This window comes from Hibiscus syriacus, unplaced genomic scaffold (assembly GCF_006381635.1).
Source record: "Hibiscus syriacus cultivar Baekdansim isolate YM2019G1 unplaced genomic scaffold, ASM638163v2 tig00111718_pilon, whole genome shotgun sequence".
Classification (NCBI taxonomy): Eukaryota; Viridiplantae; Streptophyta; class Magnoliopsida; order Malvales; family Malvaceae; genus Hibiscus; species Hibiscus syriacus.
The window spans coordinates 262,517-287,379 of record NW_024063161.1 but is presented as its reverse complement, the minus strand read 5'-3'; the positions used below and the strand labels follow the sequence as shown (position 1 = coordinate 287,379).

General features: G+C 35.3%; 2 protein-coding genes and 1 pseudogene across 2 annotated transcripts; all 3 read left to right on the top strand.

The window, feature by feature from the left end:
• Positions 1–292: 292 nt before the first annotated feature.
• LOC120168288 (heat stress transcription factor B-4-like) lies at positions 293–1,846 on the top strand. The gene is made up of 2 exons (XM_039177064.1): positions 293–733; positions 839–1,846. Exons 1-2 carry the CDS (start codon positions 485–487, stop codon positions 1,646–1,648), a joined length of 1,059 nt encoding a protein of 352 aa, XP_039032995.1. The 5' UTR covers positions 293–484; the 3' UTR covers positions 1,649–1,846.
• Positions 1,847–9,604: 7,758 nt separating this feature from the next.
• LOC120168286 lies at positions 9,605–10,450 on the top strand (annotated as a pseudogene).
• A 5,017-nt stretch (positions 10,451–15,467) lies between these two features.
• Positions 15,468–16,313, top strand: LOC120168280. The gene has a single exon (XM_039177060.1). The coding sequence runs from the start codon at positions 15,468–15,470 to the stop codon at positions 16,311–16,313; it is 846 nt and encodes a 281-aa protein (XP_039032991.1).
• The last annotated feature ends 8,550 nt before the right edge of the window (positions 16,314–24,863 follow it).

Below are 24,863 nucleotides of genomic sequence, written 5' to 3'. Positions count from 1 at the left end.
TACGTTAAAATATAGTAGCAAAGTGGTGACAAAGGGGAGGGGAAAGGGTTTCATTATATATCCCCAACGACACACACTGCAACCTTCCATGCCATACCCCCTGTGCCTTATTTTAAGTTGATGTGCAAGGGATCAATTATCAGGGTAGAGAGAGAGAGAGAGAGGGAGAGGGAGAGGGAGAGAGTCACGGGTTTGTCCTGGAAGGCCCTTTTTTAACTGTCCTAGACAGACAGATAGACGCATATTCTCGATAATTACATAACCGAGGAGAGAAACAAAATTATACTAATACACTATCAATACAGCCAAAAATAAACAACCGCTTCTATACAATCACCCACCCTCCCCCTTTCTCCTTTTCCCCAACATTTTTATCCCCTCTTCGTAAGGATCTACCCCTCCACTTTCTGTCCTGACCTGATAGTCTGCTCCAAACCCCCTACTATTCCCCTCAAAAACATCTCTCTCTCTCTCATATCTTTCAATGGCTTTGATGCTTGATAACTGTGAAGGGGTATTACTATCACTGGACTCCCACAAATCAGTGCCAGCGCCCTTCCTCACCAAAACCTACCAACTAGTCGATGATCCCTCCTCCGACCACATAGTTTCATGGGGTGAAGATGATACTACTTTTGTTGTTTGGAGACCTCCTGAGTTTGCTCGTGATCTCCTCCCGAATTACTTCAAGCACAACAATTTCTCCAGCTTTGTCAGACAGCTCAATACTTACGTATAAAACCTCATTCTTTATCCCTTTTTTTCTCTAAATTCTTTGCCTTTTTAATTGTATTACTGATCTGGATTTTGCTTTTTTGTTTTCTGTTAATGAAACTAGGGCTTTAGGAAGATTGTACCGGACAGGTGGGAGTTTGCCAATGAGTTCTTTAAGAAAGGAGAAAAACACTTGCTTTGTGAGATCCATAGAAGAAAGACCGCGCAACCACAAGTGGCCGGGATAAACCATCATCACCACAACCCGCACTCTCCTTTGGTTGATGGCCCGGGTATCTTCCCATTTCCAAGCCGAGTCAGCATTTCTCCACCGGACTCAGATGAACAAGGCAACTGGTGTGACTCGCCTCCAGTTTCTTCAGCTAGAGGAGGCACCGGAGTCTCGGTTCTTGGTAGCGGCTATAACAGCTCGGTCACAGCTTTATCAGAGGACAATGAGAGGCTAAGAAAAAGAAACAGTTTGCTGATGTCTGAACTTGCCCATATGAAAAAACTGTACAACGATATCATCTATTTTGTTCAAAACCATGTTAAGCCCGTCACTCCTAGCAATTCATACTCCCCTTCCATGCTTCTTTATGGCCCTCCATCCGCTGCTGCTCCTATAGTTAATACCACCAATAGTTCATTATTGCAAAAGCCTTCGAACCATCATCATGGGCATTATCCAAATAGTCCCAAGCCCCGAGTCCAGGTTTTGAACTCTCCAACTGCTACATCGCAGAGCTCCTTGACCATTCTTGAAGAACCATGCAGCAATAGTCGCAAAACCAAGCTCTTTGGCGTACCCTTACAATCCAAGAAGAGGTTGCACCCGGAGTATGGTGCAACAACTAACATGGAGACTAGCAAAGCACGTCTGGTCTTGGAAAAAGATGATTTACGGTTGAACCTTATGCCTCCCACATGTTAGTTTCATATGTCCATTCAAGAATATTCTAGCTTCCCTTTTCCAACTTTCTCTGTAGTTTTTTTCTCTATTAATTGTCTCAGTTTATCTCTTAAGATTAATGAGGTTGTATATAATTTTAGTGCCGGTAATATTTTGTTCCCCCCTAACTAGCCACATCAATGCAGGTGGGTTTTGGTTAGAGTGAAGATGAAATTAAAGGCAAGTTCAAAATCTCATCACCCATATTTTTTCTTTGATGTTTCTTCAGATTTCCATTGGTGCAATTTATTGCCCATACTCTTTCTCTTCTCCCTTTATTCATGACTCTGATGTCTGTATGTTTCAGTTACATATATGCTTGCATTAATACATGAGAGATAGTGTCCTCATTACTTTCAGTTTCAGTGAGAATAAAAAAGAAAGCTGAGAGAGCCTGAGGAAATCTCTGCCTCATAACTTCTCAAGGGCTTTCTCTGGTTAATCCATTAATGAATGATACGTACAACCATGCTTTTGGTACCCTCACCCGAAATTCAAAACCCCTCATTTACTATAAAAATGGGGTGGGGGTTAAAAAATGCCGCTGACATTAGTTTGACATCATAATAATTATGATTAGTACTATTGTTAATATAATCTCTATTATTGTCAAAAAAGAAGGTTATCATATTGTTCCATGAAGGTTATAATCATAATCAGCTCCATTATTTCTTCTTGTTCCTCAACCGTCAGTCAATCAATAAAAAAGAAAAAAATCCCGAGTTACTGGGTTTTAAATTTGAGAATCAGATAGGAGCCAAAGAGAGGAAATTTTCCAAAAGAGTGAGTAATTCGATGAAAGAGAAATAATTAGAGAGAAAAAAATTATAAATGCTGCTTTGAAATGTTTCAATCAAGACTTCTATACTTCTTCTGAGGACCAGAAACCTTTGCCTTTTCCTACTTTAAGTATCTGATCAAAGTCTTCAAATTCCATCTTTGGATCCCTCTTCCTTTATTTACTAATTCCAATCTCTCTTTCCACTTCTTCCACACCAGAAAACCGTAGAAAATATAGAGAGAGTGTGTGCTACAGACCTTAAGACATAACCCTTCACTGGTAGCTAAACATTGAAACCCTACATCTTCTTAAAAAAAACACTACCCATTTTCTCTTTTATGTCTTTTTCTTGTTGTCTCTTTGTCCAAAATCCCATTACAAATAAAGTTTTCACATAAAGTTTGACCAGGCATTCCAGCAGGCTCTTTGCTCTTGAATCTGGTTCTTTCTGCATATTTTTCTTGCAGTTATTAATTACCTAAGACAGAAAACTATGTGAGACAGCAATGTAAGTTAAGGAACACCTATTTAAGTTCTTCCTAAAGACATAAATGCGTCAATACATAACTCCTACAATATCTATGTCGACCGCATGATTTCTTTTTCGTACCATATATATATTTGAAAAGGAAAAAAGAAACACCCAAACCCTAAAATCTTAATTTAACTGTACTCATGTCTTTGGGTCCTACTCTTTTTCTGGAGTTGTTGGAGGTATTGCGCGTGACCTAGAATTTAAGTGCACGTGTGTTATGCAGCGACTTTGTTATTATTTTCAAACACCAATTACTACAATAGGATAATTGAATATTTAATGTTAAATTGTTGTGAGTATTTAGGAGAAATACTATTTTATAATCCCTCTAATTTAATAAAAAAAATAGACGTGTTGGACTTGGACTAATAAGAATGTGGTTTATGAAAGGAAATTGTTTCTTTTTCTTTACTTTTGTACCCTAGACTTCTTTGCACTTTCGAAATCCACTTTGTTTTACCATTTCTTTTGGCCAAACACTTTGTTGACAATTTTCAAAGAAGGAATACAATTAAATAACGTATTCATGAAAAAAGTGTATGTCTAGACTATAGAGAAGAAATAAAGAAGTGTAAAAGGCTGCAAAGATGCAAGTGTCCAGATGTTTAATTTCGATCTTACCTTTCTTCTCCATCCGATTTGTTGTGCAAAGTACATTTGGATTGGTGATGAATTTGAAGCATCATTTTAATCATATTTTATAATACGGGGGGAATATATATATATATATATATATATATTTAAATATGGAGCTACTTAACAATAATCCATAAACTTTTAAGTGCTTTTGGGATCATTATTCCGTTGTTTTAATATGTACACGCGATATTCAATTATACTACAATGAATAATTTTTTTAATTTTTCAAATTCAATTAAATTCACTTAAATGCTACATAATAATATCACGAAGGTATAATTACTACTCACTAATTAGATTATTCATGGGAGATTTGGGGAGCACCGGTGAAATGAAGAATGTGAAACGTTGTCGTGATTTGCTTTCGATTGGAATTCAGGAACAATTTGGTTTGTAGATATCAAAATGCATAGAGTGCGGCAATGCACATGGCTAAGCACACATAAATCATATAATGCAATAGTCCCGAACTTTGTCCATTGTGATTGTCGACGTGCATTAATTAAACACATAGGATATCAAGGAAAAGAAAGAATAGATAAAACTTCAATATTTATTATATATAACTATAGGTATAGATTTTTTATTTGTGAGGTGAGGAAGGAAGGAAATTAGGTTTAATTTTATTGGAAGAGTGTTGCATTTACACTTCCATTTTATGGGATCTCTAACAACGAAAACACTTCAACGACTATTCTTTATTTACCTTATGCTTTCCTACTCCGCTATCTGTATTCGTGCCGAGCTTTCTCCCGGACAACTATTGGTTTTGTCTGGTCACTCACATAGGAAACACTTCAGTGGCTCGCGCTTGTTTACTCTCGACTTTCCTGCTTTGCCACTTGCATTCGCGGCGAGCTCTGCTCTTGATTTGATTGTTTTGACTACGGCAATCTCACCATCTTTGACTACTTCCCCTTTTGGCTTGTCTTCACCCTTGACGAGTGTAACAAGGTGAATCTTTTCGAGACATCCTCTAATCAAATGAGGACCATCATAAAAGTAGCATTCCAAAGGGTTACCATTCTTATTCGCGAACTTGGTTTTGTCACGATTTCCCAATGACTTGTTCCAACCACGATCAGTCGATGACTTTCTCAAGCAACTCAAAGAGCTTTCTTTGCCATCTACCCATTGTCCCTTATTGTGATCTCCCCCACTTTCGTCCCTACCACTAGGCATGGGTCTGAACAACTCACTACCAATTGACTTGACTTATGCAGGTTCTAACTGTGAGTCAACTACATCTCTGACTTCCGAACAACTCTGCGTACCACCCTGCTCAACTTCCAGCATCGCCCCTAGTCTAAGTTATTCAAAGAAGGTCTTGCACGGCCCACACTCATTCATTGCATCCCTGCACATGAGTACTCACTCTTGAGCTCATCTATTTCTTCACTTACAGCTTCTACATCATCCCTGAGCGCATTACTCATCACCAATAACGACCAATTGTTGAGATTCTTTTGTGCCAAGGCCTTAAACTCGTCCCTCGTGGCTTCTAACTATTTAAGTCGTGATCCCAAAACTCTTGGACCTTATTTATTTTTTTCGACGAAGCTTTCAAAGCTCTCGATCAGTATCTCTACTGATCATGCGGCTTCTCCCATACTTTGTCTTTCTAGCACAACCCCACCAACAACACCATGGTTTTTCACGCCATTCTTTGTGGGAACATCTCTTTGTTGTGCCATATCGATCATGTTTTCCACAAACAAGCCAGAACAATCATTGAATCCATAATGATTCAATCCAGCACTCTGACATGCTCATATATTTTCTGTTCACTTGTCTTGAAACAATTTCTAATACTACTTGTCACGGGGCTAGACTTTTTCTAGTTGATTCGTCTGGCACTTAGACGATTTCTAAGTTGAAAGGGTGTCTAAGTCAGCCTTCACCACATCATTGTGAGACTCTAGCTCACCAAGCGACACACTAACCCGCTAGGTTAATCCAAGCCACCAAGGTTGAACAACTAGTGGCTTAGCTTTTCAATCGCTTGTCTTGAAACAAGCTCTGATACCCACTGGTGTTTAACTTTTGTATCGTTGGTTTAACCCTAGCAGGTTAGTGTGCCGCCTGGTGAGCCAGAGTCTCACAAGGACGTGGTAAAGGCTGATTTAGGTTACCTTTCAACTTAGAAATCGTCTAAGCATCGCGTGAATCAGCTAACAGAAGCCTAGCCCCGTTACACTAAGCACACATAAATCATATAATGCAATAGTCCCGAACTTTGTCCCTTGTGATTGTCGATGTGCATTAATTGAACACATAGGATATCATGAAAAAGAAAAATAGATAAAACTTCAATATTTATTCATATATAATTAAAGGTATAGATTTTTTTTATTTGTGAGGTCATGAAGAAAGGAAATTAAGTTTAATTTTATTGGAAAGGTGTTGCATTTGCACCTCCATTTTATGGGAGCCATTTTGATTGGTTTGGTTTGCGTTTCGGTAGGGGTTGAGAGCATAGCTTCCCTTTAAAAGTAAAATTTTATTAGAACTTAAATAGATAAACTATATGGGTGGCACTCTTGTTTTTGGTATTATTTTTTTAATATTAGTTTTGAAAAATGAGATTTTAATCATTTTTATTTTTATTTATATTATTTTGATTATCAATTTTAAAAAAAAAATTAACAATTTTAAAAAAAATTAATTTCTAATCAAATTTTTTTTGATGAATTTTATTAAAAAAAATAATTATTTTTAATTTAACTCGTGAATTTTATTAATGACTAGAGAAAAGAATCGGGTCTGAGGCACATTTTAGGGCTCACTCACAACTTGCACACTTTTATCTTATCCGGCCCAAGATTGAAGAAAGAGTTATGAAACGTCGTCGTTTAAAGCCCAGCATTCTCTTTTGTACAGAAACCTTAACAAATTCCTAGTCGGTATATCTGAAACCCAATTCGGAAAAAAAAAGCCCAACTTGCAATTAACAATGAATGTTGTAATTTAATCATCTTAAATTGACGGGGGGCATTGGTTGCTGAGAGTAACCCCGTTACAGTGCTTGTGCCTCTCCTCCAGTCCTCACGGCCTCGCCTCCTCAGGTTTCCATTTTCTTGCTTCCTCTCAACTTTGCGACCGATCCGCCACCTTTGGTCACGTTCTTTCCCGGCTACTAGCATAGTTATCCGCTAATTAACGATCACATTAGAGCTTCAGGTCTACTTTAAAGCTTATTGCATAGTTAATTATGGACCGGAATTATGTAATTATGGTGGTTTCAACTTCAGTTATCATTAATGACTTCTAATTATCTACCATGTGTATTTCATATTCCATCAACTCGACACCTTTGTCTAAACTCTTCATCTCCCTTTGTCCTCAGCTGCAACTAAAATCCAAGTGAAGTGACTGAGGCTTGATTGCATAATGACTAGGCGGATAATCAAACAAACAAGAAACTCATGGCAAATTTTTTGTACCATAATTATGAAACATATTATGAAGATTCATGACAGTTATGCAGGTTGGTCACATTGATGAGTGATTTTTGGCGGCAAAACTATAAAATTGTGACCACGCAGGTACGCATCATGGACATTCAAGTAGTAGATAAAAACAATACATGTATTAATTTGTATATCCTGGAATCTATTTTTGGTGTGCTACATATTTTTTTCCTCAATAATTAGCATTCCACGTTCACGCTCACGAGACAAGTTGCTAAACTATCATTTTTCAAATAATTAGTGCTATCAAAGAAATTTTTAAACTCCAAATTAGATATATAATATTAAAATAGATATAGGATAATGTATTGAATAAAATAATGTTATATTTTATTTCATTGCTTCATCAGTGAGCCTACTAATCCCAGCAGTTCCCGATGAGGGTGAAGTCGCGGGAAGAAGTAATACTCCATTGTTATGAATATAATAATAAGGATGGTTTTGATTGTTATGTTGGATTGATATAAATAAAAGATAAAATGGGACGTGGGGAAGAGAAGATAAGGTGGTGCAAGTGCAAAGTAAAAGAAACCAACCCGACAAACAACAATATCTTGCTTCTCTGTATTCTTTTTATCCTATCCAACCTCTTCTTGCACAGAACGTGTCTCTTTGTTCATGTCATTCTCCATTAATATTTAGTTTTGAAAATGTTTTTGAAGTTTTGAAAACGTTTTTGAAGTTATATAATATATATTTGTTTTTTTAATTAATTAATTATTATTTATTTATTTAATTTGTTTTTTTCTTTTCTTTTTTCCTTTTCAGGTCCAACTCCAGGTCTAACAAGGATATGGGCTGCTCAAATCACGGTTCAGACCCGCCTAACCCAGCAGGTCACTAAACCTGACCCGATGAGCCCAAAAATTTAGGGTTTCTCTATTTTAGCCTCAGCGCCACCGACCACAATAGAAATCGACCGAAACGTCTGGCCGAAGAACCCGAGACTACACCATCCCGAGGTTTTCAATCAACCCACCATAGCATAACCGTGATCTCGAGATCATCGGAAACGGCCACTGGTGGAGGGGGTATAAATACCCCCACCAAACCACGACAAAATCATCAACAAACAACACACGACCACAGAGAATATCGAGCAACCAAACACAACGATCCAACAACAAAAACCGAGCACGGAAACAACAACCAACACAAATCGACATAACAAATCACCGTCTGATACACAACAAAAGGAGCATCAAGAAATTACCAAGCAAAAACAAATCATTCACAAAAGGAGTAAAGAAAAAAAGAACGTTATTCTGTTCGTCGACACCGAGGGGAGCCAAGCACCGTCGAAATCGAAGGGTCGTCCATCGGGGAGGGGAGACAGGTTGAGAGTTTTTTTTTAAAGAGAAGATTTTTTAGTGAATGATTACAAATGATAGTTTTTTGGGTTTTAAGGGCTATTTATAGGTGGACTACTGTATAATTAGTAAATATTTAAATTATTTCCTCAGTTCATACAGTTTTGATGCGTAATTTATTTTGGTCACCTATTGTGAATTTACCCTCGAATTTTGAATTGTTTCGATTTAATCCCTGTTCATATTCATTATATTTATGCAATTAAGCCCCTTAACTTTTTATTTTTCTCTTGCATCTCAATTTTAGTGCCCATTTAATCCATCAATTTCAATTTGATCCTTTAAATTTTTGTATGTTATTCATTTTTTTTCCTTTTTAATTTTAGCATTTTTTAAAATTTTTTCATGTTAATTTTAGTATATTTTTTTATTTGTGTTATTTTTTTACCTCCTATTATTATTATTTTACATTTTGTATTTTTTTTATTTCCCCTTTGATTTATTTAATATTTTTATTTTTTATTTTTATTTTTTTATTTATGATTTTATTTTATTTTATTTTTTCTTTGATTTTATTTTATTTTCCCTTTAATTTATTTCATATTTATTTCTTATTTCTTATCTAATATTTTTGTCTTTTTAGGGATACTTTCAATCGATCAAAGGTAATTAGTTTGAATTGAATTTTTAAATTTTAATTTTCGCAATTAAGACAACCGACAAATTAATTGGTACCGAAAGGGCAATACAAGGGTGCTAATCCTTCCTTGACTGTAACCGACTCCTGAACCTGACATATTTCTGGAAAATGCAGATCAGGTAATATGGTGTCCGATCCACCCAACTACTTTTAAAGTGATCGGTGGTGACTCTAACCATTTATTTCAAGTTGAAGCCCAATTTCGAGCTCACACGAAAGACGATCGCGATAAAAATAACAACAAATAGTTTTAAAATGTGCATATAATATTAATAATGCTTTGATATTACAACCGTCATAAATAGAAAAGAATTGTCCATCTCCACCTTCAAGTATACAACCATATTACCAAACAATTATGTGGAATTTCTTTTAAAGAAGTAATAGATTTTAGAAAAAAGTTTTAAATATCTTATATAGTATTCAACCACTTTATGCCATATAGAGCCATCTATTCCCACTATAGATCGATAGTCTGTTCTAGATATATTATTTCCTTCTCATCTCCTTCACTGCAAATTCTGATAAAAATCCTCCTCTTCTCCATCACTCTGTTTTTATCAGATTGCTCTCTCATTCACAGCTCTGTAACAATAGCCATGGAAGTTGAGCAGTTAAAGTCTGCAACAGAAGATCAGATGGAAATGGTGATGATGATGATGCAGCACATGGAAAACCTCACTTAATTCTACGGGGCATACAACGACGTCGTTTGTATTGCCTCAAGCTGAGCCTGAGCTTGCTGATCATGCCAGCAGTAGTCCTACCAGTAATAGCATCAACGCCACGCCACATTTTGTTGAGAACCCAACCGTCGGTTCACCCGGTGCATTCATAAACCTGCTATTCCATTCAATGGTTCAACCCCGGTTCAAGAACGAGGAGGTCCGGGTTTCTCGTTTACCCAAGCAGGTGCAAGTGCTTATCCCACATCATCCGGGAAGAAGAATTCAGTGGCAGCAATGAGGGAGATGATATTCCGAATGGCAGCAATGCAGCCTATACATATAGACCCTGAATCGGTGAAGCCGCCGAAGAGGAGGAACGTGAAGATATCAAAGGACCCCCAAAGTGTGGCGGCAAGGAACCGGAGGGAGAGGATAAGCGAGAGGATAAGGATACTTCAAAGACTCGGCCCCGGAGGAACCAAAATGGACACTGCTTCCATGTTAGATGAGGCAATTCACTACGTCAAGTTTCTGAAGATTCAGGTGCAGTCACTGGAGAGAGCTGCCATTAACAGGCCAACAGGTATAGGGTTCCCTGAACCAATGTCAAATGGGAGTTTTCTTCCGATGGGAAACCCATATCAGCCTACTCACAACCTTCAGGAATTCCGAGATGCTTAATAATTAGTGGAGAGTCTTGGTATAAATTACAAACTTTTTTTGTTCTAGATGTATAAAGAATAATTAAGCAAAAACGAACTGATATAATCATGATGATGGAGAATTAATTAGATTGTGTTCATGTTTAGGCAACGTAATCCAGGTTGTATTGCTATATCAGATGGCCTAACTGTTTAAGATTAATACAGTTATTTTTTTTCCAATTTTCATTCATCGATCATCTCTCTGTTTTAGCTATGAACACCAATCAATATATGTATGATCCGAAACGTGATTGAAAAGTGTCGAATCCAAGTAGTATCAATAATGTATGAGAGGTGAGGAACTGAAGGAGCCAAATGGGTGCGGTTGTAGGTGATGTTTTGATGAATTTACCAAGTGATTTTGAGAGAGAGAAATGCATGGGGAAATCCACGTGAAGACTGACAAAGCGGTGGATGGGATTATAGAATTGCAATGTGGCAATTCGATGACGTCGTTCTCCTTCAACAACAAACTGTTCACGTGAGGATACTCAACTCTGCAACCCCTTTCTCAACTGTGCCCTGTTGGAAGCGTATATGAGCTCTCGATAATTTATAACTCTCTAACTTTTATTGATAAGAAAAAAAATATGTTACAACGACGTTACCCCAATAATACAATATTACAACACTACAATACTAGCTACAGCTAGTTTACAAACACAACCTCAGTATTCTAAGCTTTGCTAAGCTTCACCCTCTCTCTAATAGCTTTGCTAAGCTTTACCCTCTCTCTAATAGCCTTACTAAGCTATTATTCATTTTGGCTTTTCTAAGCCTTCATTTTTCTCACTTGTGTTCATCTCATACATTGCATATATTTATAAGGGTAATTAAACATCATTAATAAAAGATCTATGCATTTCCAAATTCTTCTTGTATTACCACATGGAGTTCCTTATCTTAATGAAATTCCCTTTCATCGTCAATTGTCACATGTTTATTTTTCATGCTTAGTTCTTAAGTAATTCAAGATCATGTTTCATTAATCAAGAATCTTCTAGCTTTTACCACCTTAACCTTTGCTTAATAATTAAGTATTTCAAAGTGTTGTTGCTGCCATGTTTCCATATTGCTAGTGGTCATCATTCTACAGCCTTTGACTTTTCAAAGTCTTTTGTTGCTAAGTAATTCATATGCTTCTACATTCTTCTTGCCGACATATGGTTGCAAAGTTGAGTTTGATTTCTAACAAGTCCTACTTTACACTTATTCTGCATTCTTAAGCCCTATCCCATCAAATCAAATCAAATCAAATCAAACATACATGGATGAATGATAATTTTTTTTAAATCCAAATGAAATCTTGAATGCTGCATGCCTTGCCTACATCATTATCCAATTATCCCTCTATTCCTTTGTAGAAATGGCTATTATACGTCAAAATAAGCATGCATTACGTGCCGACACCACCCATTTCGTTTTCACATCAAACTTTAAACTTATACTGTAGTACAACGTGCTCATTTCCCTCTTCTTTTAACGTTTGCATGTAAAAGAAAACTAATATTACTCAACTTTCTAAATCCTTTTACAAAACTATTCTTATAAACGTAAAGTTGTGTTGCGATCTTAAACTCTATATTTCGCCTATAAAAGTTTCGGACAGTGAGCATTTATAATAAAATGGAAAGGGTTTCTTGTGAATTATGAAAGAAAAGGAACGGGGAAGGCATTACCATCAAAGTTGTGGATTGAGTGAGCTTCGGGTTCAAATTTGTATATATTTTGTCGATAATTATTTTTCGTTATTAATTTGATATTACTATTTGAGCTTTTTTTATTCATTTTCGTACATTAATTTATTTTCGTACAAAAAAAATATTTTTTGAAATCATGCTGGTATTATGGGCATGACTATTTTTGACGTGACAGATTCTAGCGGTAAGTCAGTTGTAGTTTTTAGAATACAATCTAGTCAGCATTATCTAGAATGAAGACAAATGAAAATTATTTAGGGATTAAGTTTGAGTTTGAAACAAAATTTTAGGATTTATCTTTTTATTATTTGGAATTTATCTTTTTAGGATTATTTTTTAAGATATTTTATTTCAAATATTTCTTTTAGGTTTACCTCTTGTAAATTCTCAAAGCTTGAGAAGATACTTCTACTTTTGATTTATAAAATTTTCTTGAGTTTTTATTAAAAGTTATGTTTTTCATTTAGTCAAGAGCTTAGCGATACTTAATTTCTATTGTGAGAATTAAAAAACACTTAACATCTTCGGATAACATTCTCGATTTTTTAAAATCTTGATTTGGTTATCGACATTTTCTTTAAAATCTTTACACTTTCATTTCAAAAAGTGCACGTTGAGTTGAATGTTGTTTGGATTTACAGTTTGGGAGGAAGAATCGGTTGGTCGTAATTCAATTTCATAGGAACAAACTTAATGGTAGTCCTCTAAGGTGAATTGAGATCGGATTCGATTCTCGTTGAGACATCGTAATCCGAGCATGGATTTTTCCAACGCTTAAATTTGTATTGATACTAACAATGATAGTCATGGTTAGTCTAAGTAAGGACTGAATTTTGGAGATTAACTTAAGAATGTTGAATTATTAGAGAGAAAAGTAAGTTCCAAGGGTTGAACCTTGTAGACTATAAACGGCATATATTCGGAATAAAATCTCTTTCGATGATCAATTAAAATTGAACAAAACGAAGCTTGAGCCTATATTCATCTTATAAATTTCTGTCAAAAACTTTCTTTGCTTTATTTCTTTTTCTCTATCTGTCAAATATTGTTTTCTTTTTATTTAAATTTTAAACCTTTTTTCTTTTATTTATTTTTCGTTTTAGGATCAAAGTAAATTAATATGAGAAGTTTTTTAGTCCTTGCGGATTGACTATTATTCTCTTTACTACATTTTATTTCATTTATTTTATTTTGAGAATAAAAATATTTATCTGACAATTACGATGGTTGTCACTTCTCTTTCTTTCGTAAATGGTAAAAGATTGAAAATACGACATCTCAATCTAGGAGAGATAGGGTCAAACATGTTCTCAGAAAACCCATGTGATAGAATCCCACTAAGGCCCCAACATCAGCACATACAGGTACGACCAGGTTTCAACAAAGGAGACCCCCCCTTGTCCTCTCCATTTATGCCATCCCTCCCTCTAACTTTCAAAACCTTACGACTGATAAAGGATACTCCATGACTTCAAGACCAGATAACTAAGAAATTTGATATTATAAATGTTGAGATTTTAATTTACGACATCTAAGAAAGGACCATACATTTTATCAGGAACTCTCTCGTAATGACCATATCTATGTTACCGAACTCTAATGCAAATTTACCTGTTTCGTCTTTGTCTGAGCTTATTCTTACACTAAACATGAAAACGTGAACATAACTATTTATATATAACATTGAGAGAAAATAAGCATCATTAAATATCCAGACGCCCAAGGAGATACAAATGAATTTTGTGATGATAAAGTGGACTATGCACCAACCAAAAAGAGAAAATTGACTGCTGCGTTAGAAAACAAAACATGTTGGTCGGTTGGTCGGATTAGATTTTAGTGAAAAAGAAAGGGGTCTCTCCGATCCCGTGGAACGAGGGCATAAATCTAACCTATCGGGATAATCTTCTTTTCTCTTATCTGTCCTTTCTGAGGTATGGGATGTATTCTTCAAGTATCATGCAAAATTTTGTTCCGATTCTAGTTTCAAGAAACGTGAAAACAAAATTGCAAGATTTTCATCAAATGGTGCCGAGGCTTTGACACCGTGAAAAATTCGAGGAACGACCACAAAAAAAAAAAAAAAAGATCGTCAACTCCATTGGATCACCTTGTTCTTGTTCTTGGTCTTTACCGACTTCATTACATCCATTGTATTTAACTTGGTTGTAAGTCTCTTTTCTCCATTGTACTCATAATTATGACTTAGGATAAATAACAAGAAATTATTCTTTTTAGATTATATAGATCTGAAGTAGTAGAAAGATAGATTTTCTAAACATTGTATATAGAAATCAGATTATATAGATCTAAACAGAATTGTCATACAGAACTTCTAATGACAAACTTGCAATACAATTCTTTGCATCTATCCCTTCTCATTATTACTATTACTAGTGAGATGATAACATAAAAACTTAAATGAGATGAATGATATTTTCATTCCATGGCAAACTGACATAGTAAGAAATAGACTAAAAAACACTTGAAAGGTTGATTTACATACATACACACATGATTTTATTAGTCATTCAGGAAACCGTGTAAGTCCTAGGACATGAAAATTGGCTGGGGTATTGCACTGATTGGGGATTCTGATGGAGATAGTCGTGCTTCATTCAATCAAAACTGTAGCGACACTGATTTTGTGTTGGTGTAATAGTTGCTTCCTGTGCGATATTTATTGTCTCCAGTGATCTTTGTTCTTCAAACTGGTAAGAGAAAAAAACATAACCAGTTAAACAATCTATTTAAAAAGAATAAAGAAAATGAAAATAAATCACCCTTGCAAGCAGATATTACCCAATATTTCTGATCTGAATGAACCAGTAACATATAGCTAAGGCATTAAATAGCATGGCAGGTGAAGCAACCACTAAATGCCATCCGGCGGATTCTCCGGAAAGATATAGCCATATGCAAGATCTTTGCTTGATGGGTCTGGCTCGCTAGAATCGAACTTCTCATTTCGTGAGCCATCTTCTGAGCTGATCTTAGCTTATTCATTATCTTATCCATTGATGACGATATCTTCTTTTCTAGCTTCATCTGAGAAATATATTGTTTTGTTAGTAATGATGAAGAAAGTAAAGCTTTTCGTCAAGCTAAAGTGTTGCATTAAAAAGAAAAAGACAAAAAATAAATGGCGCACGTTAAGGAAATGCTATGGGTGCAAGTTAGCAGGACTAATGGCGCCCGAGTTTTTTGTTGATCCGTCGCCGATTGTTCTTTTTTATTTCTACCTCAAATTTCCGCTGCTGTTGGGTTTTCATTTCCTTCTTTTATGTACTTCAAATGGATTGGAAAAAATTATTCAAGTTCTCCGAATCGCAAGACCTTGAATATTTTCCCCCAAATGTTCGAGATGGAACCCCGTTCGTTCTTCCCTCTCCAGAGATTATTGAAGCTGGAATTTCCGAATGGAGATTGTCGTTGGTGGGTCAGTTCCTTGGAGCCACACCAAGCTTCGCTTCTCTGCAAAGAATCGTTGACAGCTTATGGAGTAAAACCTTAGGGGGTTCGCGGGTCCAAGTTAGTTATGCTGGTAATAATTTATTTATCTTCTCGTTTGATAGTGAATCGGCTAGGGATTGGGTGCTTGTTAATGGGCCATGGCATGTTCAGAACAAAACCCTGATCCTTAGAAAGTGGGAACCAAGCTTTAAATCCTTTAGTTTCAACTTAACAAAGATCCTTGTTTGGGTTCATCTGTTTAATGTTCCCTTAGAACTTTTCTCCCGAGTTGGCCTTAGTTACATAGCTAGTGCCATTGGCATCCCTCTCTCAATGGACAATATAATTGCTTTAAAATCTAGGCTAGAGTTTGCTAAAGTCTATGTTGAAATCGGGGTTAATGATACCATACCAAAGTTTATAGATGTTGCTATCAAAGATGGTCAAAAAACCTCGATTTACGTTGAGGTTCCATGGCTGCCACCTTCATGCAAGAAGTGTAAAGTGTTCGGGCATAATGAAAAAGGATACCAACACAAGCCCAATGCTACCCCTGCTGTTGCTCAAGTCTGGAAAAAGAAGGGAGAAACTGTTGCTAATTCGGCTGTTATTCTTGTTGGAGGAGTCGAAACTCTTCAAGAACCAGCTTGTAATGATGGTATTGAAGCTAAAGATAATATTCAGTAAGAGATGACAGACATTGTTCCTTATGATAAACTAGAGCACACTGCTCCTTCTGTTGTTGCTATAGCTAAAATTCAGCATGAGAAGACAGAAGTTGTTCATTCTGATAAACTAGAGCACACAACTCCTTTTGTTGATGTTGTTGCACAGATTAAGCAACATGAGGCTGAAGTGGTTAATGACTCAATCAATAAAATAGCTACTGCAATTGACCACTCAAGCATTCTGTATGTCGAAGACTTTTTTACTGATATCACTTCTCAGCCAGTACCTTCTAAACGGGGTAGAGGTAGAGCAAGTAAGGAAAATGCTAAGGGTTATCTTTCAGGTTCAAAAAACATATTTGAAATTCTAAATTCTGTTGAAGATCCTATTGAAGAAAATCAAACAAGGAAGCGTAGAACAACATCATTGGGAGTTGCTGGTTTGGTAAAAGAACTCAAATCAAAAAAGAAAGATCAGTTTGACAAAGCTAAAAGTCATTCTGTGGAAAGTCAATGGTGTTCCTTGGGATCACCATTCAAATGATAATTAGTTTCTGGAACATTATAGGACTAAACAATCCTCTAAAATAGAATAAAGTGGTTCATAGAGCCATACAAAATAATGTGGATGTTCTCTGTCTATTGGAGACAAGAGTTAAAGTGGAAAAATCAGAGGCTATCCTTAGCTCTAATTTCTCTAATTGGAATTTTTTCTTTAATTATGATCATGCAATTAATGGTAGAATCTGGATGCTATGGAGGAAGGGAATCGATTTATCAATTATTCAAGTATTTGATCAATGTATTACTGCAAAAGGGACTGTTCTTGGTAATCCGATATTCATTTCGGCCATCTATGGAAGTAATGATGGGATCAATCGAAGGCAGCTTTGGCTCAAACTTAAGAAGGTTAATTCCATTGTTAATCAGTCCCCATGGGTCTTAGGTGGGGATTTCAATATTTTCCTGTATTCCCACGAAAGCTCAGATCATGATCTGATAAGCCATTACACTTCTCCTGATATGAAAGATTTCCAAGAATTCACTCAAGAGATTGCTCTTCTTGACCACCATTTCTTTGGGCCTAAGTTCACTTGGAGTAATAAGCAGCAAGAATTATTTTTGGCTAGGAAACTTAATAGGGTTATGATAAATCCTAGTTGGGCTCCTATATTTCAACAATCTTTTGTGGAATTCCTTGCCCCTGGAATTTCTGGCCACAACATGGCCATTTTATAACTTTCAAAAGATATTCCAGCCTCTAGGCCTAAACCTTTCAAATTTTTTAATTTCTGGGTTGTTCATCCCAATTTCTTGAATGTAGTAAGGCACTCTTGGCAACAAGAAGTTCAAGGCAATCCTATGATGGTTCTGTTCACAAAACCTAGAAGACTCAAAGATTGTCTCAGAAGGTTTAACAAAGAAAATTATAGCAACCTCTCATATAGAGTTAAATTAAAGAGAATGGAGTTAGAAAATAAACAACTTCTTACTCTTAAAGGTGAGGAAGCTATAGAGAAGGAACTTGAAACTCAGGAGCAGTTGAAAACCCTTGAAAAAGATGAATCACTGCTCTTTAAGCAAAAGGCAAAATTTTAACGTATCAGAGATGGTGACAAAAACACCAAGTTTTTTCATTCTATTGTTGCCTTTAAGAACAAGAGAGATACCATTAGAGTCATTCTTGATGATAGAGGGAATAGACTTGATTCTTTTGATGCCATGGCCAATGAAGTTACTTCTTTTTTCTCTAAACTTCTTAGTACGACAGATTCAATGGTTAAGGATATTAATCTTTCAATACTTAAAGATCTCCTTAACTTTTCATTGCCTTTAGAATATACCTCTTCTCTTGTTAAGGATATCACTGTTGAAGAAATCCAAAATGCCATCTTTTGCCAATGCAATGATAAGGCTCCTGGACCGGACGGTTTCACCCCTACTTCTTCAAGAAAACCTGGTCCATAGTAGGTGAAGATGTCATTAAAGCTGTTAATTATTTCTTTTGCAATTCCAGCTTTTAACTCCACAATTATTGCCCTTGTTCCTAAAGTCCCTAATCCCTGCACGGTCAAAGACTTTAGGCCTATCTCCTGCTGTTCCGTTATCTACAAGATTATTTCTAAAATTCTTGTTAATAGAATGACTGATTTCCTCCTTGATATTATTTCCTTGAACCAAATTGCATGTATTCGAGGTGGAAACATCATCGATAATTCCCTCCTTGCTCAGGAGATAGTTAAAGGATATGATATGAAATCCATTTCTCCTAGATGCTCTATAAAGATTGACTTGCATAAGGCATTTGATTCCTTGCATTGAAACTTCATTACATCAATTCTGACAGCCCTCCATCTCCCTCAAAGATTTATTACTTGGATTGAAGTTTGCTTTTCTCAAGCAAGGTACTTCATCTCCTTTAATGGTACCTTAATTGGTTATTTCAAAGGTGCTAGAGGACTTAGACAAGGAGACCCTCTTTCCCCTTATCTGTTCATCCTAGCAATGAATGTCCTTTCAAAAATACTTAATTTGACTGCTTCTAAAGGAATCTTTGCTTTTCACCCAAAATGAAAAAAAATCGGGCTTACTCATCTTTCTTTTGCAGACGATCTTCTGATTTTCTGCAAAGCTAACATTGATTATGTGGCTAGTGTTCTAAGTGTTCTTGATAAGTTATATCAAATTTCAGGGCTAAAACTCAATTCCTCCAAATGTGAGCTATTCGCTGCGGGAATTTCCTCTAGGGTCTTAGAGGATATTAAGCTCATTTCTAGTTTTAAATATGGTTCTCTGCCTGTTAGGTACCTTGGCATCCCTCTTGTTACTCGCAAACTCACTGTGAAGGATTACGAACCTCTTCTTGACAAAATTAGGCAACGATTGCATCACTGATATGCTCGAAACCTTAGTTACGCTGGTAGACTTGAGTTAATTCGATCTGTATTGTTCAGTGTCAGTAATTTTTGGTGCAGACAACTTGTCCTCCCAGCCTCGATCTTAAAAACAGTAGACCAGCTTTACTCAAGGTTCTTTTGGAAAGACGATAACAAACCTGCTGTCGGAGCTCGGGTAAGCTGGGATAGTATATGCCTTACTAAGTTTAAATGAGGATTAGGACTGATTAATATTTCTGTTTGGAATAGAGCTTGCACTATAAGCCTCATAATAAAGATTCTTGCTGGTAATGGTTCACTTTAGGTTGCATGACTTCAAAAATATGTCCTTAAAGAGCAGGATTTCTGGCATTTTGAAGTTGGAACTAACGTTAGATGGGGCTTCTGTAGAATTTTAAAATTGAGGACTATTGTTTTTCCTCTTATTGCTTCTGGTTCCCTCGGACTAAGGAAATATGGGAAAACATTCGGTTGCAAGGACAGAAAGTTCATTGGCATCGACTTATATGGTATCCTATGCATATTCCAAAGCATAGCTTGATTGCTTGGATGGCCATCTTGAATAGGTTACCTACCATAGATCGTTTACAAAGAATAGGAATTTGCACAGATGGACTATGTGTTAACTGCAACATACACCAAGAAACTAGGAACCATATTTTTTCACATTGTTCCTTGGATGTTGGTCTTTGAAAATCAATCCTCAAGCTGAATGGGATGAATTATACTTCTTTGACATTGGAGGAAATGGTCTCTCGAGCTAGCTCAACTTGGAAAGGGAAATCCCTTATCACTACCATTTTGAAGATTTCGTGGAATGATTTCATCTACTCCTTATGGCAGGAACAAAACCAGAGAATGTTTCAGGGTCATTTTTGAACTGTTGACATTATACTCAAAGAAATCATTGATGCTGTTGGTATTCGTCTTAGGGGAAAATCTATTAACAGACTTGATAGTACTAACTTTTATCTTTGTAATGCTTGGGGTATAGTCTAATCAATCATTGGTTTTGTAATTAGGCTGCTTTATTTATTTTGTTGATTGGTTGATTGGTTGTAGCAAAACTTTGTTATTTTGGGTAATAAAATTTTGAATTATCCAAAAAAAAGTTGTTGCATTTCACCACAAATTATAAAAAATTTCAGTCATGGCTGTTTTTTTAATACTATTATATATTCTATTAAAAAGCAAAAAAACTAACGTTTCATGATAGCATTAACATCTAAATAAGCAAGCTAGACAATGAAGGAATGGAAAGAAATATTACTTCAGTAATTAATGCTTTTCAGGAGAAAAGAAACCTCTAGTTTTGTTATGGATGCTCAGCTTTTGCCTTCTGTAGATTTTCCCATACAGTGATTTTGACTTCTCTTTTTTTTTAGATAATTCAGAATTTTATTACCCAAAATAGCAAAGTTTTGCTACAACCAATCAACAAAATAAACAAAATGGCTGATTTCTTTTGCAATTCCAGCATTCATCTAGCTTTTAACTCCACAATTATTGCCCTTGTTTCTAAAGTCCCAAATCCCTGTACGGTCAAAGACTTTAGGCCTATCTCCTGCTGTTCCGTTATCTACAAGATTATTTCTAAAATACTTGTTAATAGAATGACTAATTTCCTCCATGATATTATTTCCTTGAACTAAACTGCATTTATTCGAGGTAGAAACATCATCGATAATTCCCTCATTGCTCAGGAGATGGTTAAAGTCTATGGTAGGAAATCCATTTCTCCTAGATACTCTATGAAGATTGACTTACATAAGGCATTTGATTCCTTGCATTGGAACTTCATTACATCAATTCTGACAGCCCTCCATCTCCCTCAAAGATTTATTACTTGGATTGAAGTTTGCTTTTCTCAAGCAAGGTACTCCATCTATTTCAATGGTACCTTAATTGGTTATTTCAGAGGTGCTAGAGGACTTAGACAGAGAGACCCTCTTTCCCCTTATTTATTCATCCTTACAATGAATGTCCTTTAAAAAATGCTTAATTTGGTTGCTTCTAAAGGAATCTTTGCTTTTCACCCAAAATGCAAGAACGGATTTACTCATCTTTCTTTTGCAGACGATCTTCTGATTTTCTGCAAAGGTAACATTGATTCTGTGGCTGGTGTTCTAAGTGTTTTTGATCAGTTCTATCAAATTTCAGGGCTAAAACTCAATTCCTCCAAATGTAAGCTCTTCGCTGCGCGAATTTCTTCTAGGGTCTTAGAGGATATTAAGCTCATTTCTGGTTTTAAATCTAGTTATCTACCTGTTAGGTACCTTGGCATCCCTCATGTTACTCGTAAACTCATCGTGAAGGATTACGAACCTCTTCTTGACAAAATTAGGCAACGATTGCATCATTGATCTGCTCAAAACCTTAGTTACGCTGGCAGACTTGAGCTAATTCGATTTGTATTGTTCAGTGTCAGTAATTTTTGGTGCAGACAGCTTGTCCTGTCAGCCTCGATCTTAAAAACAGTAGACCAGCTTTGCTCAAGGTTCTTCTGGAAAGGCGATGACAAACCTACTGCCGGAGCTCGGGTAAGCTGGGATAATATATGCCTTACAAAGTCCGAAGGAGGATTAGGATTGATTAATATTTCTGTTTGGAATAGAGCTTGCACTATAACTCTCATAAGAAAGATTCTTGCTGGTAATGGTTCACTTTGGGTTACATGGCTTTAAAAATATGTCCTTAAAGAGCAGGGTTTCTGGCATTTTAAAGCTGAAACTAACGTTAGATGGGGCTTCTGCAGAATTTTAAAATTGAGGTTTACTGATTTTCCTCTTATTGCTTCTGGTTCCCTATAGACTAAGGAAATATGGGAAAACATTCGGTTGCAAGGGGAGAAAGTTCATTGGTATCGACTTATATGGTATCCTATGCATATTCCAAAGCATAACTTGGTTGCTTGGATGGCCATCTTGAATAGGTTACCTACCAGAGATCGTTTACAAAGAATGGGAATTTGCATAGATGGACTATGTGTTAACTGCAACATACGCTAAGAAACTAGGAACCATCTTTTTTCACATTATTCCTTGGTTGTTGGTCTTTGGAAATCAGTCCTCAAGCTGAATGGGATGAATTATACTTCTTTGACATGGGAAGAAATGGTCTCTCGAGCTAGCTCAACTTGGAAAGGGAAATATCTTATCACCACGATTTTGAAGATTTCGTGGAATGCTTTCATCTACTCCTTGTGGCAGGAACGAAACCAGAGAATGTTTCAGGGTCGTTTTTGAACTGTTGACATTATACTCAAAGAAATCATTGATGTTGTTGGTATTCGCCTTAGGGGCAAATCTATTAACAGACTTGATAGTACTAACTTTTATCTTTGTAATGCTTGGGGTATAGTCAAACCAATCATTGACTTCTTTTTTGATCTTGCAAAATGTGAAGAAATTAGCATGCCAATAAGATCGAACTTGTGTTAAAAAAATTAATGTCCTCTCATATTGATTAGTTTTTTTATTAATATCTGAAGACTGAAGCTGACATGAACATTTCATAAAAACTTTTCACCCAACTAGGCTATGCTATTTACATGTTTAAAGTGATAAGTTCAGTGCAGGTTCATAGGTAAGATCTATGAAATAACATAAGACAAATCTCACATAATCTAGTACTTGAAAACTGACACAAGGCTCAGAATGTTTACTAAATTAAGCATTATTCTAGAAAGAATGAGATTAGGGTTGTGTCATGACGAATTTTTCCGTCAGCGAGAATTTGAGAGTCACGTATTTGACGGAAATTAAAAATGTTTGGAAAAGATTAAAGTTACCACCGACCTTTGGGATTAGGTAGGTCGAATACCCGAGAAATCATCCTTTTAAATAATTTTAATAAAAATTTAAAAAGACGTGGGTGGTCTGTGTTTTAAGAGATTCTGGGTTTAGGAGTCGATTACACTCGAGGAAGGATTAGCGCCCCTGCAGCGCCCGGAATGGGTATCATCAATTATATCGTTTTCCATATTATTAGAAATTTAAGAATTTGAATTTATAGCCCTTTAATTCTCAAAATATTTTAAAAAGAATTTTAGGAAAAATATACTATTATTATTTAGTTCTAATTAAAGAATAAAGTAACTCTCTAGTTGTGTTGAGAGAATTATTCTTTATTTTTTTAATCAGAATATTAACAGATTATTCAGTTTTCTAAGAAATTTAAAAAAACCTAAAAATGTCTATTATTATTTCTAATTAATGAAGAAAGTAACTCCCTAGTTATGGTAAGGAAATTATTTCTTATGTTTTAATTGAAATAATATTGTCATTTTCTATATTTTTTAGAAAATTAGGGAAAATGTGACACAATTTGTTTATTTTTAATTAACAAAGAAAATAACTCTCTAGTTGTGTTTAGGGAATCATTTCTTATAATTTAATTAAAAATGATTAAAAGATTTTTTTTTAATTTTTTATAAAACCAAATAATAAATACCTAAAAAACTTGGAATTAAACAATTAGTCAGGTTATTGAGGAAATATAAGTTTATATTAATTAATTAATTAATATAATCTAATTTAATTTTAAGCGACCAATTGAAAAATATTTATTTATTTACTAATAATAAAATTGAACGTCCAGTTATGTTAGGAGCGCTCTTTTCAATATTAGAAAAAACGAATATTTTTAATTAACCTCATTTATAAATTTATAACGAGTTTCTAAAAATTTTAAAAGTATTTGAACTAAATTAGAAGTAATTAAACTTAGAAGGATCAAATTTATTCTAAATTAGTGATTAATGTTGAAGAACCTAATCTTAAGGTCTTTAATCTAATCTATAAGTTTAATCTAATGAGCTAATTAATGAAGTTCTAAACCTAAAATTTAAATGTAAACTTGAGTTAAAATTAAGAACTAAACTAAAAGAATTCAAAAATTTAAAGGACCTAATTAAGAGTCAAGTTCTAAAGAGTGACTAAATCTAAATCTCTTGAAGTCTGAGGGTTTTAATTTATAATTATACACATGACTAAAATAGAAAAATTGAAAACTAATACACATTCAATAAACAAACACATTGACAAACAAATTAAACATAATTGCGGCTGAACTGAATTTAGCGAAAATGTAATGATCTTGAACTACAATTGATGGTGACCAAAATAAAAAAACCAAATTCCACATCTACAAACCAAAACACGAGTATAGTGGGAGATTTATGAAGAAATATTCCCAAAATAAAAACCCAAATTTTAGTACATCTCTCATTTTTATATCAAAATTTCTCCTTCCTCTCCCAATTCTCTCAACCATCGCCTTCCTTTCTTTCCCATTTCTTCCCAGGTTCTTCTTTGTTCTTCCCATGTTCATCCTCAAAATTCATTTTGATCCTCCACAAACACCAAAATTCACTCTAAAATACGTTTTTGAAGATCAAACACAAAAAAAGTTCAAGAACTCTCCCCTTGATATTCCATTTTCCTTCTCTTTAATCCGAAAATAACACAATTACCACCGTTACCTCTATTTTTCAAAGATCTAAAACTTCAAACGACAACCAAACAACATTAAATCCTTTCACATTTTTCTAAAAAAAATCCCAAGAACACAACCCATGAACAAAACCTATGTGCTCTTCACTTTAATCATAAACTTAAGTTTGTTTCAAGAGAAACCACTCGTCTTCAACCTCTAACTACCCGAGATTGCCA